We start from the raw sequence: 17,109 nt of genomic DNA on the forward strand, positions 1-17,109 counted from the left end.
TGTCAATAAAAATTGAAAGATCATTGAAAATTATGGGGCAGATTTAGTATTTAAAATCCGACAGAATTCTGGCTTAAATTTAGCCAGAATTTTGATGCACAAGCTGTGCGCCACATTTAGTAACTGTTTTAGCTGCTTTTTGCTTTTAGTCCAATAATTTGGACTTAGCCAAAAAGCGGTGTTATATAGAAAAGGACTTGTCCTAAACAAGCACCAAAATTGTGACTAAAATTTTGTCCCAAAAAACTGTCAAATTTATCATACCACTGTGATAAATTTGGCACATCTAAATGCCTGGTTTCAGTTTATGCTGTCTAAATCCTAGACAGCATTAGTAAATCTCCCCATTTCCTTTTGTGTAACACATATTTGGTAAAAAAAAATTAAACCGATTCTGCAAGTGTAAGATATTTGGTTAACTTTATTGGTTATTAGAACTGATAAACATCCACACTATTAATTAGTAAAATGTACAAACATTAAAAAGTGTACTATAAGATGTGTAACCAGAAGAGTATTAGAAATAGGTACTAATTTTGGAAGGAATTGGTGTGACCAGATAATGACACTCTTCCTTAGTGCATCCCTATTCTCCAACCCTTAGTGTAGTGCATCACTCCCTAGCACAACAAAAATGTTTCACATGAATTTCTAGAAGATAAAAAAGTGACAAAAGTTTAATGAATGAAACCTGTATTTTTGTGATAATTCGTATTGTGAAAATTCAGATCTACTATAGTGAGAATAATACTATCCAAGTCATAGTGAGTTAGAAACTGACAAATCACATAACACAGTGACTTAATTTGCTACTAAATACAAGTGCATTATTATAGACTCACCGCTCTTTTATTAACAGAGCTATTGTGCCGATGAAATGTTACAAGATTGGTGATTAAGTAATTATTCGGTGAATGACAAAAGATAAACAAAAACCCCCAAAAAGAATAAAAACACAAAACAGCCCTTTTGTGTGTGAGGCCACCAGTTCACATGTGCACATTTATAATCGGGGCAGTGTAAACTATTAAAAGTACCATACAAAACATCGTAAAACAACAAAGCTATTAAAACACTAATACAATGTTCTTAATTCAATTCATTATTTTTTACTATATTTTTTTATGATTGGGACATCTGTCGAGATAAGAAGTTGAGCTGTATAAATTATGGAAGCCATTACAACAGCACAGAATTGAATCCTGAGAGGGTTTCAAAAAGCATCATGAGAATTTCTGTGGCAACCCATTGGTGTTTCATTAAAATTTCTAGTAGCGAACTGTGCTTCAAACATCTCAGCCATTGCTTATGATAAAATTGGGAAAAAGCCCTCCATTTATCTCCGTTGCTCGCAATTTCTTTGATATTTTCCAGTCACTTCCGATCTCCAGGCCAAAGTCTTCTCTTGCCACACTAGATAACTTCATATTGCTTTGAGGTTTATAACCTTTTGATGCGACTCCTCAATTGCGTATTAGACAGAGTTCTTAGCTCTCCTGTTTTGGCGCTTGATTTTGTTTGTCCGTAGTTTTCTCACTAGGAGTTGTCTGTTCATTTTCATCCCCCTCTATAATAGGAAAGACAAAATTGAGTAATTGAAAGCATTACCTAATTTTTTATGGCAAAAGAAGCCTAAAATTTGAAGGGTTTGTAAACACGAAATCCGTTCATCCAGAAAAAGAAATAAAGCCCCTATGCATATAATGCGTATCATAGTCTCCTAGGATGTGAAATAGTCTGTCTCTAGACTGTGAATCAAGCTGGTTATTCTGCCTATAACATATCTTGAAGTCACAGTAGGATCTCAAGAACCAATCAGCAGTTTAAAATGTTATTTCAGCCTTGAGCATTTATCACCTATCCATAGGGTTGGAGTTTTGTATGTTTGATCAGTGGGGGTCCGACTACTGGGACCCCCACTGATTGTTAGAAGCATACATCTCTAAGCACTGTAGGGTTGTATGGAGTGAGTTGTATGGAGTGGCAGCGGGTGTGCTTGACCACCACTCCTTATAACTCCTCCCAAATGCGGACATGCTTGTGAGGAGGGACAGAGGACTGGGTGCCCCGTTTTAGCTATCAGTACGGATCCTAGTGATTGGACAACTAGTGATCCAACATTTTAAACCCTCAAGCCCCTGAATAGGTGATAAATGTTATATCCAGCCAAGTCAAACAAAATATAACTACCCATTACATCATCTCATTCTAAGCAATATTGCAATAAATGGAACAAGGAACAAAAAGAGAAGGACCATACAGGCGCTGCTTAATGATGAAATGAACCCAAGTTCATGTTTTTAATGGAAGGTAAATGTTTAGTAAAGATGCTACGCGTTTCAACGCCGGACCGGCGTCTTCATCAGGCAAGTCTTAGCAAGCAATATTGCAGGACATTTCTAAAACTAGTGCAAATCAAAAACCACAACCAAGGACATAGTGGGTGCTTATCTGCTTCTCTAGAATATTGATTTGGCACAGCATTCATGGACACTGAGAACTCGGCTAAATAAGTATGCAGCTTTTATATCCCACTGCACTGATCTCCGTGATTGGTGCAGGAAGAAAAAGTTGAATGCAATTAACATTGGACAGGCTGACTGCATTCAACTCCCTCCCTTTTTTATATAGCAGAGACAGCACTGGAGCCTAAAGTGAATTATTATTAGACTCTAAATACTAATGACTTCTAGACTAGCAGGAATTTTCTAAGTAACCACTGAAACCTCCGACCACCAGGGATTATACAAATGTTTCTCTTCTGGGATCTATACAAATTTTTGGGTTAGAAAGGAACACTAGGTTGAATGCACTCCTCAGATAATATTGTGAATGGATTCTAGTTATCCTTCACTGTAAACATTGTAAATAGGACTGTATGCGCCAATAAGACACGTGTGAGAAGAGATCACATCTGTACCGTTTTGTCTGTCTTCGTACCCTCTTTCACACATAATTAACCAGTAACAGCTGCTTCACCTCTCATCTAACTTCCGCTTCTCCCCTGGTTTGAATATGATAGTGATATGATATTTTTATAGAACGTTGACCTACAGATATCTAATGCCACTCGATTAATTTGTGTTTCCTAATACATGGGCTTTGATCCCAACAAACTTTTGCACCACCTGTTAGTATACTTTAATCCATCCTTAACTTTAAGGTTAATCTTTCTTACATTTCATAATGTTTATTTCTAATCTTACATATTTTATTAAAGGAGTGGTCAGAAAGAGCAACCCACACAGTTGTAAGTTCTGTTTCCCTGCATTGTCGATATTACATGCTACAAAAATCAATACAGTGTATTAGTATTTTTAGTATTTTAGGTGATAGTTTATTATCAGTATTCAGTATTGTCTTCTAATTTTTTTTTTTCCAAACAGGGCATTACAAGCTGTTTGTGTGTTTTTAGACAGATCTTGAAAAATTTGAATATTTCCCCAGCTTTGCTTCTTTGCAGGAAATGAATGCAGATGGTGTGAAGCAATCAGTCCATGGAAGGCATATAGTAAAATGCTAGATGTTTTTATCTCTATTTTGAATAAGCTGCACGTTACGAGGTCGAAAGCGACCTCTTCATCAGGCAAAAGAACATTTACAATATATGTTCCAATTCTAATTTTTCAACCTCCTCTTACATTTATCGCTACATGGTGCCCGTGTGGCACCCGGATGGAATCCTAGCTGCAGCTTCTCACCTTGACAAGCACAAGAGAGTGTTGTGCCCCCAGCACAACACCTTTTGGTAAGCATTCCTCTTACCCCCAAGCCCGTATTGTCTTCTCATTTGATGATGCATTATGTGCGCCGGGCGTTCTCCCTCTTTTTTCGCTCCCTTATCTATTAGATTTAGACAGATCTTGGTAGTTAGTAAAGTCCTTCGATTACAGAAGCCATAGCGCTGATTCAACCAGGCAGACAGGGGTGCTCCAAGAGGAGTGTAATAGTAGAGGGAGGGGGAGGAGTAAGGAGTGAGGGGTGACATGTGTAATGTGAGCTAGTAGGCTTGCAGAGACAGTGACTGTGACCGGGCAGCAGCTCCACTACATCTGAAGGTAAAAACTTCCTGAAGGTACTATACATTTATTTTTCACTGAAGGCAATGGACATTTAATTTTTTACGAAAGGCTATGTACACATTTGCACTAACGCTTTATTTTTTATTGTTCATTTGCTTTCTAAATGCAAAATTAAGAAACTTTCGAAATAGTCTTTGCATAGAGATTAGCCAATACGAGCCTTAGTAGATGCTCTGAGACCAAGAGGCTGTATACACGCTTGCTGCAGGCTGCTTATTGGATGATTACCAAGGCAGCTCCTTGGTAATCATCCAATAAAAGTCCCACGGACTGGTATTGTAATACCCAAATTCAGTAATGATAAGTTTTATATACATTGTATTTTCTGTGTAGCACTAATTCCAGCATTTTCTAAATACAAAGTGGAGTCCTGATCCTTAGGACTATTGCGACTATTTGCCACTGAAGTAAAAAATAGAAAAGTCAACGCTCAAATTTAAAGTGACTCTCTGGTCCAAAGTAAATATGTCACTATACATGGCAAATGTATAGTAAACATACCTGGTTTAAAAGATGCTTCCGCCGTTCGTCCGTCTGGTGTCCCCTTTAAAATGGATGCCACAGTCTCAGAATACCCTATGCACGGTGTGTTTTAGTAGTCTGAGACACCCCCCCTTCTCTCTGATGGACTGGCAGCACTGTGCTGATCCTGTGTATTTCTTTCCCTGCATGGGTTCCGGTTGCAGTGGAAGAGTGCACAAAAAGAGACAGCACGGAAGCCCAGAGGAGCGCATCAGAAGACGCAGCCCGCAGCAGAGAGAAGAAAGACAGCGCCAGGGATGTCAAGAACAAGCATCTGTCTCTTCATATGGAGCTCTTCCACTGCAGCTAGAACACCTGTGTCACGATCTGTGGGTATGTGTACCCACTGGGCCGTACCACCGTAGCGGGATAGCAGCTAGCCAACAGGATACCAAGTCAATGTCTATAGTTCGAAAAAAGGTACCGGTGGTAATACAGACAGTAGTGATGGTAGGCTCGGATGGGACCTTAGCAGCAGGCAGACACCAAGCGTGGTGTAACATGGAAGGCGTAGTATACGGCACAATACGACTCCAACTCTATATGGCGCAGGAACAAGGTAGCATGGGATACAGGATACAGGTACGGGAACACTGGGAACTGGAAAACACTAAGGGACCATTTGCAAAGACTAACACGGGTAAACACAACAACGCTCAGGCTATGAATGAAGAGGCAGGGCCCTACTTATAGTCCAGGGTGATCATGGGCTAATTAGACATATAATTCAGGTGCGCACGCTGGCCCTACGGGACACAGCGGAGTAAAGCGGAAGTGAGCGCTGGCGTCTCCTGAGGAGGAGATGCGGGTCAGAACTCAGAGGAGGAGATGCGGGCCAGCACTCACTGATCCATGGCTGCGGCCATTGGGGTGAGTAATCCCGACAGTCCGCGACCATGGGTGTCACAACCTGCAACAGGACCTGCAGAAAAAGACACACACAGCATGGACACAGTGCTGCTACTCCATCAGAGGGAAGGGGGACTTGTCTTAGACTATTAAAGAACACTGTGCATAGTGTAGTCTGAGACTGTGCGGTTCTATTACATACATGGCAAGGGGGCACCAGAATGGATGAACAGCAACAGCATCTTTCCAAAGGATGGCATTAGGTATGTTTCCTATACATTTGCCATGTAAAGTGACATTTTTATTTGGACCGGAGTGCTGCTTTAATGCAAATGTGGATAGCAAGGAGTTAAAATGAGTATCTTGGAGACTGGGGAATAGGGGGAGTCGATGTAAGTGTCTTGTCACTCTTTCTTCAGTATAGCAGTCACAGAGTAGTTGTGTTAGGGGAAATTTTAAATTTACATTTCAGCAGAGAAAAGCTAATAATTCACCAATTAACATTTTTCCTCTTTGTCTCCCCACCTGTATTTCTCATAGATGTGCAAGCAATTGAAAAAACAAAGGAAATCGCTAATCTGTGCAGAGATTTCTACCACTATTTCTAGATATATAAACCAATTACCTGAGCAGCTCTGTTCATGGCATTCTACTAATACCTCCCTGTGTAAATTAAGGAACCACTGGCAGACCAACATCACACTATCTCCCCGGCTGGCTGCTAAGTGGGGGAGATGGGTCCACAATACACTCCTGTGTGGTCTGCTGTGGTACCAGTGAGCATTAAAGGGTCAGGCTATAGTGATTTAATTTGCCCTCTTATTCATTAAGAATAAGAAGGTCCTCTAATGTTTAAAAAAGCTCCCTCCCTTCAGCATCTGCTAACCTGAGCGCCGATCCGTGTAAACATTGCAGTGGCTTTTAGGTCCGTACACTCTCTTACACTCTGTGCAATGTACAGGACATCCGAACACTGTGCAGAATGTATCCCTACTGCGGCTGTTAGGACTCGGGACAACTCTGAAATACCAGGCACAGCCGCTATCAAAGTAACGGCATGTGCAAGTACGTACCAGATTGAAACCGTTGTAAACAATGAAGAGGCTGCAGGACTCGCTCAGGCGCCGCGGCCCCTTCATACAGATGATCGGCGGGGGTGCACCCACTGATGTAATAATGACGGCCTATCCTAAGGATAAGCTATCAATTTTTAAATAATAGATGACCCATTTAAGCATTACAAGCAATTTTAAAATACACACACAAGACTCCAGAGAATTTAAAATTCCCTACATTGCCTTTAGAAGCTGTCACCAAACTAGAGGCTGCAATAGATGTGATCACATTCATGCATTAGATGCGGCATCTCACACATTTCACACTTGCAGATACGACTCTTACCTGACTTGTTTATGTCAAGCTCTGATAACTTTAGAGCCAGCTCGCTTGTGTTCCCGCTAGCAGAGGAGACAAGTATATCATGCAAAGCATTCCTTCTTCCTGTTCTCCCAGAGGCTATGAAATCTGCATATGTCGATTCCACATCAGTCATTGCTACCAAGTATCCACATAGCAGTGCCTAGAAGGAAACACATCATTATACGTGAGCGCTCAGAGTAACACTGGATCCCAAAGATATTATTTGATTATAATATATAAGCATAAATAAAAATGTCTATCAGTGTTTTGGTGCAACCTTCTAAATACTTTTTATTCAAAATAATTTTTCCTTTTTGAGCGCTGAAAACTGTATCCGTCAGCTCAGTAGGACAGACGGGTTCAGTGACATCGGGTCCTGTGTGTATCTGACACGGAGGATTGAGCTGTCACCGATCGCATCTTAGATGTAGAAAGTTTAACCAAACACACTGATAGACATTTTTATTGAAAAAAAAACAAAACAATTTTAAAAGTGTACATAGCCTTTAAGGTATTTTCTGTCCCCTGCACTTGCTCCAAAATGCTAAAAAATTAAAATGTCTAATATAATTGCCTTATGAATTCAGTTCTGGTGACCAGCAGCAAATTGGATATTAGTGCAGATGCATAGCTGAGGGGGATATGTGCCCTTTGGGGCTGTGTGAAGTGGTGGTGTATGGGACGCTGATGAGGAGTTAGCAGAGGCAAGAGATAGACTGCACCTGCTGGGTTAAAGCCCTGTGCCAGAGATCTCGCTAAAGATCAACACTCCATAGGTGAAAAGAACTGGCAGCGAGCAGCATCAGACACACAGGGGTAAGGAGGAGGCGAGTATGAGTTTATTTTTTGTTTGCCTATTTTAGTGGGAGCCCTTACATTTGCAATATAATTATGGGGGAACTGTAGACTCTGGATAGCATTATAATTAATAGGAGCTCTCCGGATGTATATAATAATTAATGTGGGCACACTGTGTGGCATTATAAATAATAAGGGCTCTCTGAATGGGCACTATTATTGATGAGTACACAGTAGATGGGAGGGAGCTATGATTAAATAGGGCTCTTTGGATGGTCTCTATTATTAATGGGGCAGCATAATTAGAACCAACACATATAAGGACAAGCTGCTGTGTGGCGCCAAAATTAATGTGGATAATGGCCCTACTACACGGGCCAATGATCAGGCAAACAAGCGTTCATTTGAATGCTCATTTCCGATCATTGACCTGTGTAATCAGGGCAACGATCTACCAATGAATGAGCAAATGCTCGTTCATCGGCTGATCTGCTCTTTTATGCAGAATTGAAAATCATCGTTGTCGGCAGCACATCGCCCTGTGTAATCATGGAGACGCGCTGCCGACATGATGAAAATATATCGGGACGAGCGTATGAAGTAATGACCGCTCATCTCTATACATATACAATCATTGCTCCATGTGATAGGAGCAAATGAGCGCCAATCAACGAGCTGTCTCGTTGATCAACGCTTACACGGCCCATGTCGGACTGTGTAATAGTACCTTAAGAAATCAAACCATGCATTGCCTTGTATGCACAATTTATATGGACAATGGATGACACTTTTTATCTGAATATTGTGTTCACTGCTTATCTGGAATATATATGCATTTTGGAAATTCCACATCTTATATTATAACTGCACAGTGTAAAGGCAAAACTGTATCAATGAGAGTATCTGTCTAAACGAGTATACAGTGACTTAGGGCATAAACATGGTGCACCGTGTGAATGCATGAGCCCTTGGAGTGTTTTATATTTCTGGAATCACAGGGCCTTGTGGCTGTTATGCGGGTACTGTCTCTGCTGCTATGAGGGTATAGTAATTTGAGAGTTGGCTTATGTTTGTAAAATACATCCAAACTTTCTTAAATAATATAATAATAAAAAGTAATATTTTCAGAGATTCAGTGATTTCTATTTTAGGCACACTGTTCCATAAAACGTCTAAATATATAAATGTGTTAAAAATGGCAAATCTTCAGTGTTGTAGACTGTGCGTGATACACATGACTCACTATCGTCAGCAGGTGCTGAGTCCTGCAGAGTAATCCGTGTCTATCTCCTGCATTGCTCAATCAGCCAGTGTAATATCTGGCAGCAGATGAAACTTCCAATGAACATTTTGGCAAATAGATTTTGTCCTAGTGCAGATTTAAAAATATATTTCTAAACGAAATAATAATAATAAAAAAATTCAACTAATATACATTCTTGATCCTACTAGCTGGATCTTCTCAAGGAGAATCCGTATCTACTGACAAGCAGTACACACGGCATCTTACACAACCCACCAGAACGTGGTTTGGCTGATAAGTCATGTTTCAGGGCTCTTTAAAGGGTTATCATTGATTTACATCGTAGTCACCTCTAGGTGGCACTAGAGACTCTTTTCTTCTTTTTGGAGGAGAACTATTTTGGCTACTTTTTCCCAGAAAGCAGTCCTCGCTGGATTTCCGCAAGTAGAATCAGTCCCTTATGAGAGGTTGATTGTTATGTTTGTAAAAATTCTGTGCAGAAAATGCTTAGATATATCTGTATCTGCGAAATATGGCAATAGCCAATATAGTTGCCAATACAGTTCCCAGTAAGCCTTTCTAGACTAGAACGGACGTGTGCTCAAACACGAACGCAGGGCATATGTCGATAAAGACCAAGGCAGAGTTTCAGATACGAATCAGCTAGAATTTTCCAATGACAAAGATCATAACTCACGGTCATCAGTGTAGTTTACTTTACATTAAAATATCTGCACAATGTACTATCAAAGCAGAACTGGTGGGGGCCATTGTTTTCACCAAATGGCACTTATTTCTATAGAAATAAGGAGAAGTGAGCCCCTCTCCAATTTCCTAAGGCTATGTTCACATCTGTTTCATGGCTTCCGTTTATTAGGGAAGCACCAATGCTATGCCAGTTCTGTCCCAGCAATGCTAAATGGATCACAATTATAATGGGAATGTTGGGCTTCTGTCATGGTTTCCGTCGTTTTAACAGTAAGGATAGTGCTGCATACAATGCTATTCCTGGTGTCAAATCTACAAAATCAACGACCTCCAACGGTAGTGTGAACAGACCCTTTGAAAAAGGGTCTTCCAGTATTTTAACAGATAAAATAACCATACACAACGTCAGATAAATCCACCAATTTGGATAGGATTGACCAATGATCTAATGTTCATAGGGACCCGACTGTGCTGTGACGGTAGATGTTGAGGGAAAGAAGGCAATGTTGGAATTCAAAATGCTGGATCATATGTTCTTATGGGAATAAGCCGCTGCCACAGGGTAGTGGCATCCGCTTATTCTTCACTCTCCATTGAAATAAACACGGATTCTTGAATGAGTGCACATGTTTACGTAGGCGGGCAAGGGAGATAGCTTGTTCGACCAACAGCTGTGTATGGCTGGATTTAGGGTTGCAAGGAAATGCGCCATGCAATTTTACAGCTCTCTGATCAGCACTTTAACATGTATTACTAAAACACGTACAGGCTTGAAAAAGACAAGCTTGTAGACCCAAAACAATTAATATTGCCAGATTGATTATAATATGGCAATAATTCCGATTTTTGCTTCCATATTGTAAACGATCCCAAAAGGCTGCATGAGACTGTCAGGAGTAAGTGTGCAAATAGAACCTGAACCACAAATCCATCACAACTCTGATCGACAGAATCTAAGGCTACTCTGAGGTATTCGCCAGAGCCCACCGCAAGGCGGGATGGTTTTTGCTGCACAGAACCCAGGTTGTTCTAATAATTCAGTGTTGGATAAGGGGTGCAATGCATGATATACCTGAACAGGTAACCAGACAGCCAGAGGGCAAACAGAGAGTCCAAACAGAGCAAGTGAAAATCAGATACAGCAGTGGTCAGAACCAGCCGGGAGCAAATAATCAAAATCGGTAAACAAGGGGTTAACAAGAGACAAGTCAAGGTCAGTTTACTAGAAGTCCAGAAGTCTGAGTAAGTGAGAGCTTGATCACAACATCTAGGTAAGGGGAAAATTCACAGGCAAAGCACCTACACCTGACAGGAAGAAGACAGAGAAGTGGGATAGGCTCAGGAAGTAAACAGAACCACCCAGAAGCTAGATCAGTAGTCATGACTATCTTAAAGACACAGACGCTTCCTAACAGAAATGTAACAATTAATTAATCATTTTTTATTTAACACTTTCCATATAGACAAATATAATATCTCTACCTGATAACCAGAACCAGTTTATATATATATATATATATATATATATATATATATATATATATATATATATATATATATATAATGATTCAGGTAGTAATAGAAACAAAGCTGACAACAACTGTGTGTACTGTTCTAAAAATAACGGACTTATAACCTGATTTTTCAGAGTAATGAGATATTCACTGTGGCAACCTTCAGCACATTAAGCATTAGAACGGGAGCTACTCTTTTACTCTTCTGCTTTTACAGAATGCTTGTTCACCCAAAGTTTCATTACACTTCCCCCTTTCTGATATTAATAATGTTTATTACTGCTGTCTACTAATACTACAGCCATTCTGATGTTCTTGATTTAAACTAGATAGTGCCCACAAACGGGACTGAATTATATTATGGGCAAAAGGGGCAAGTGCTTTGGGCCTATACCATTGAGGGACCGACCATGCCATCCCATCGCCACCCGCTTTTTTCTTCACTGAAATTTTTGAGTTTTATCATTAGAAACATAGAATGCTGTAGTTAAGACAAAAAAATAAATATTAAGGCCAGGATCACACACATAGTTTTGATGCAGTTTTTGTCTTAGTTTTTGAGTCAATGCCAGAAGTGGATCGAAAAGGAAGGAAAGGTATAAAGAACACATTGATGCATCTCCTTTCTTTTGTGTCCACTACTACTTGACTAAAAAAAATAAGCCATAAACTACACCAAAAAAAGCATATGTGATCATGGCCTTATAGTATTATTTGTTGAACTGCTGTATAAGAAAATGCATTGTCTAAAACCCCCTTGCTTACTTAACACCTTCACCTGTAGCTATAGGGTCCATGCACACGGCATTGCTGAGTGCTCAGATACTATATTGCAGCACACGGAGTCCCTACAGGCACAAGTCTGTAATACTGATTAAGCAATGGTGTTGCAATAGGGGTCGCAGCGATCGCAGTAGGTCCTTGGTGAGGGCTGAAACTCTTCACTAGAAACAATGCTTAAAGGTAATGTGTTGCCAGAAAAACATGTTGTTTTTTTTTAAATTAAACATTTAGTGTGTAGGTGATTAAACATTGTTCAATTTTTTTTTATTTTTTTCACGAGTCAGGAAATATTATAAATTAATTCTAATTTATAATATTTCCCATTGCTGGTCACTAGATGGAGCTATTCCCAAAATTGCAGCATTGCAAAATTGGGTAAAAAGCCCTCGCTCTAGTGAGCTCTCAGCATCCCCCCCTCCTTTATCCTGGCTAGTGCCGGGATAAACGAGGGGTTTGAACGGTCTAACCTCCTACACTGTGTGTCGCCATTTTTTGAGCTAACACACAGTGTAGAAGGTTTACATACAGTAGTAAACGTACACAAACACGAACATACATAGAAATCTCTTACCTGCTCCTGCCGCCGCGGCTCCCTCCGGCCCGTCCGCTCCGTCTGCTGCCGCTGGTCCAAGTGCACAAGTCCGGAAGCCGCGACCGGAAGTAGTAATCTTACTGTCCGGCCGCGACTTCTGGTCCACAGGAAAATGGCGCCGGACGGCGCGCATTTCAAATTGGACTGTGTGGGAGCGGCGCATGCGCAGTTCCCACACAGACGGCGTACATGTTAGTGGATGGAACGGGCCCCGTTCGCAGTCCCTATGGGACTGTGGCTGCCGTATTCCATGTCTGTATGTGTCGTTAATCGACACATACAGAAATGGAAAAAAAAATGGCAGCCCCCATAGGGAAGAAAAAGTGTAAAAATAAGAAAAAGTAAAACACAAACACACAAATAAATATAAACGTTTTTAATAAAGCACTAACATCTTTAACATATTAAAAAAAATATTGTGATGACACTGTTCCTTTAAAGAAGAGAATTCCTCTGATAGAGCATGCCACAGATTTTTTTTTTATGGATTCATTCCTATAAAAACAAACAGAGGTACAGTATGGGCCCATAGGAGGCTACCGCACAAATCCCTACTATGGCCGTATGCATGAGCCTTAAAGATAATGTGTCATCAGAAAATTATTTATTACGTCAAGTTTTTATGTTAAACACATTTTTTAAGATATTTCTGTTATCTTTATTAAAAAAAATGATCCTAAAATCTTTCAGTTTCCACACTGGCCACTGAGCCTCACAATAGACTGACACTTCCTGTTCATTATCATCACAGGCAGGAATACAATGACAGGTAACACCTTTATATAGTTGACACCTGATAGACCATTTACAATAGGTGATGGCCACAGATCTCCTCCTATCCCATCCTGCACAGGTCATAGAGCATGCCTAGAAAACTCTCCCATAGAAGTCATTAGGTCCCCTCCTGTTCACAGGTTCCCATGGTCCATGTGGCTGCTGTAAAGCATACCTCTAAATGTTGTTAACAGCAGCTCAGGCAAGATGGCTGCCCCCATAATCGTGTACAGAAAATAGAATTAAAAAAATACAATTAAAAAATAAAAACAGATTAGAAAAAAAGATTCAGTTTTACTATCTGGTTTTAATTAGGTATAAAGCACAAAGGTGAAACATTCCCTTTAAGGCTGTCCAAGTTCTTTCTCTATTTCTATACAAATATTTTCTCTATATTTATTTTATAAGGTAAAAATAGTATAACAATTATACTTTTCACTGTTCTAATATATTTCTTTATTATGTAAAACGTCCGTAATTATTGTTTGCCAATGTATATTTTTTAGTGCTTTCTGTATAAATGCGTAATGCTAAATATAAGGTTTGGTGGAGTAGCAATAATGATATGTAGCTGTTTTCATGGTCTGACTGGGCCCCATAGTTCCAGTGAGGTCTATTTTAGAAACCAATCTATTTTAGATTACTCAGGTCTGTAGACTGAACTGTCACTAAACTGAGGGCAAGGAGACTTGAATGAACCTAAACCATACCTTTCTCTATATGTTAATTATGCAATCACATTTAATACCTATGGTTTTGGAATAAAATGTTCAGAAAGCAGTGGTGTAGCTATAGGGGTCGCAGCGATCGCAGTTGCGACCAGGCATCTAAGCCAGCAAGGCCCACAGGCCTCCCTTACCACAGTAACTCTGAAGGCTGCTAGCAGTGTCGTCACTAGGCATTCTGCCCCAAAACTCCGTCTAGCAGTGCACCTACGAGAGTAGAAACCTTGTTGGCTTTTTTTTAACTCCTCCTGCTTTGTCTGCTCCCAGAATATGTGCTCTGAGGAGCCAGAGAGCAGGAGACACAGGAGATGTCAGGATTTATGATGTCCCAGCTCCAGTCACAGTGCCACCAGTAACAGCCTTGACCCTAATTGCTGCTGTGTCCCCAATAATAGCCACCAGTGCCAGATACAGTGCCCTCAGCTACTGTTCCCAATGCAGCCACAGTGCCCCCAGTACCAGCTGCTGGCGTCCTGGGGCAGGAGGTGCGATGACATCAGTGTATTACGCCACCTGCGTTGGGCAGCAGGCAGAACACCCAGCAGCTTGTCGATTAGGTGAGCTTTTTATTTACATTGGGGGCACTATTAATGGGGGGTAACTACTATATGGGGGCCTAACTGCTATAAAAGTGTACCTAACTACTTTATGGAAGCCTAAATTCTATAAGGGTGCACCTAACTACTATATGGGGGCACCTAACTAATGTATGGGGGCACATAACTACTATATGGTAACACCTAACTACTGTATAAGGGCACCTAACTGGGGGTACAAAAACGGACAGCAGCTATACTGGGGCACAAAAGAGACACAAAGGGGGACATTATTACTGTGTGAGGGAACTATTACTGTTTAGGGCCTAAAGGGGGGCACTATTATTGTGTGAGGCAAGGAGAAGAGTACTATTATTCGGGGGGCCTAAAGTGGGCAATTTTACTTTGTGGAGCACAAAAGGGGGTATTATGACTTTGTGGGGCACCAAGAGGGGCAATATTACCGACTGGGGCACTATGGCTTTGGCCTGGGGCCCATAGGACTGTAGTTACGCTCTTGTCAGTGAGCACTCAAAGATGAGATGTTCTTCTGTCCACATACGTTTGACCATGTAGTTTATCATATGTATAACTTAGGGTATTTTGATCAATGCTAGGGCTGTAGGTAGTTGAGTGGGGTGAAATGTCATTATTTATTCACATTCATCTCTCCCAAAAAGACTACACAAAAGTACTTTGGGGTGGGGGTGCAAACTCAAAGCAAGAGCTAGCACTTTAGCCCAAGTTACTGGGGAAGATTGCAGTTTTATTGTCACTTATATCACAATGATAGCTGCTCTGGTTCTTGTCAGACTCAGCAGCTCTTGTTTCCACCACCCTGTACTAGAGCTGTACATGTCATTAAAGGTCGGACCCTAGTACTTTACATCTAGTGTTTGGTTATTGACGGATTAAAACTTTTTACAGTGTATATGTCAATGTTTACTGATCTACATCTAGCCATCTGCTAAATACTGGGTGCAGGTCATGACTATTACATCTGCAGTCTACAAGAAGAATCAATACGTTTGATTTTTGTGATCCTTTTTTATGGTAAATCCGGTGGACAAGTTATTTTATTATTTTGGGAGAAATTATCTGAGACATTTCCACCTATTCCTTCCAAGAAACAATGCGGAAGTTCAAAGGGCCATTCTCATAATAAGAAGTGATGGTGTATTGAAATGAAGAAGCGATGGTGTATTGCTTCGATATCCCGTCATATCGTAATCAGCGGGGGTCTAACCTATTGGACCATCTGATCACCTGAATAAAGGGTCAGAAGCTATATCCCTGGACAGCAGAACTCCTGTTCACTGCTCGGAAAATCTCTGAAGGAGACTCAAAGCTTAACTAGCACGGTGGATCCTTCATTCTGAGGAATTGTAGGGGTTCTAGCCCTCCACTGGTCAGGAACTGATAGGATTTCCTAGCACACCATCACTTCTAATTGTGGGAAAAGCCCTTTATTCATCTTCGGTTACAAACTTCAAGGGTTCCTCCTTAATAATTAAGAAGCTTTAGGTAGATAGATAGATATTAGATAGATAGGTAGATAGATAGATATTAGATAGATAGATAGATAGATAGATAGATAGATAGATAGATAGATAGATAGATAGATAGATAGATAGATAGATAGATAGATAGATAGATAGATAGATAGATAGATAGATATTAGATAGATAGGTAGATAGATAGATATTAGATAGATAGATAGATAGATAGATAGATAGATAGATAGATAGATAGATAGATAGATAGATAGATAGATAGATAGATAGATAGATAGATAGATAATCTATGTAAAATCTTAGGTAACTGATTATGGTAGAACAATTGTTCCAGAACGTATTACTTTGTAACTAAATTATTCATGTTTGATCAGTGTAATTGTGTCACCTTGTTTTATGTCAGTAAAGGGTGCAGATATTTTACCATATTTATGTGACTATCAAGCAGTATTCGGCAAACATGCAATTCCACTCATAACCATGTTCTGCATGGATGTAAACATAGGAATGTAATGATACATTGTACACACACTATGCAACCAAAGCAAGAATACTAATACATAACGTAGAAAAGAATGATTTGTTATATAATATTGTATCAACCATAAATGAAGCATTTAACGAGAACATCCTATGATCCAGTTGCATTTTACAGCACTGAGCCTGACCTATATATAGACATAATAAAGTACAAGTAGATCAGTGTCATCACAAGCTTTCACTACAATTGTACAACATACCAAATTCTACTCACTTTTTGTCTTCTTGCTTACAGAATCCTCCAAGCCCGGCACCCTGCTCCATCCATTGCTGCCGGTCTATTTATGGCTTGCTATGTCATCACTTGCTAAAGACGGTGACAGCTGTCCCCATAAGTGGTGTTTTAACCAACTACAAAGTACTCGCAGCCAGATAATTCAATCCTCTACCTTCCAGATCCAACACAAACACACTCAGATTCTTACGCATTGTCGTATATTTACATTGTGATTTCACTTCCTCCACAAATCACTTATTATATTTATTGTATCTAATTTTGTTTCCTTTCTT

The 17,109-nt window shown here is 40.1% G+C and overlaps 1 protein-coding gene across 1 annotated transcript in view; it reads right to left on the reverse strand.

The window, feature by feature from the left end:
• Positions 1-415: 415 nt before the first annotated feature.
• PKIA (cAMP-dependent protein kinase inhibitor alpha) overlaps positions 416-17,109 on the reverse strand; it is a 36,074-nt gene continuing 19,380 nt past the window's right edge. The window contains exons 4-5 of the mRNA XM_075828175.1: positions 6,855-7,032; positions 416-1,567 (exon numbers count right to left, since the gene is read on the reverse strand). Of these exons, the coding sequence (XP_075684290.1) occupies positions 1,488-1,567; positions 6,855-7,005 (231 nt within the window). The 5' untranslated portion in view covers positions 7,006-7,032 and the 3' untranslated portion in view covers positions 416-1,487. The remainder of the gene's footprint in view (positions 1,568-6,854; positions 7,033-17,109) is intronic.

The sequence above is a fragment of the Rhinoderma darwinii genome, chromosome 5 (genome assembly GCF_050947455.1).
Source record: "Rhinoderma darwinii isolate aRhiDar2 chromosome 5, aRhiDar2.hap1, whole genome shotgun sequence".
Taxonomy (NCBI): Eukaryota; Metazoa; Chordata; class Amphibia; order Anura; family Rhinodermatidae; genus Rhinoderma; species Rhinoderma darwinii.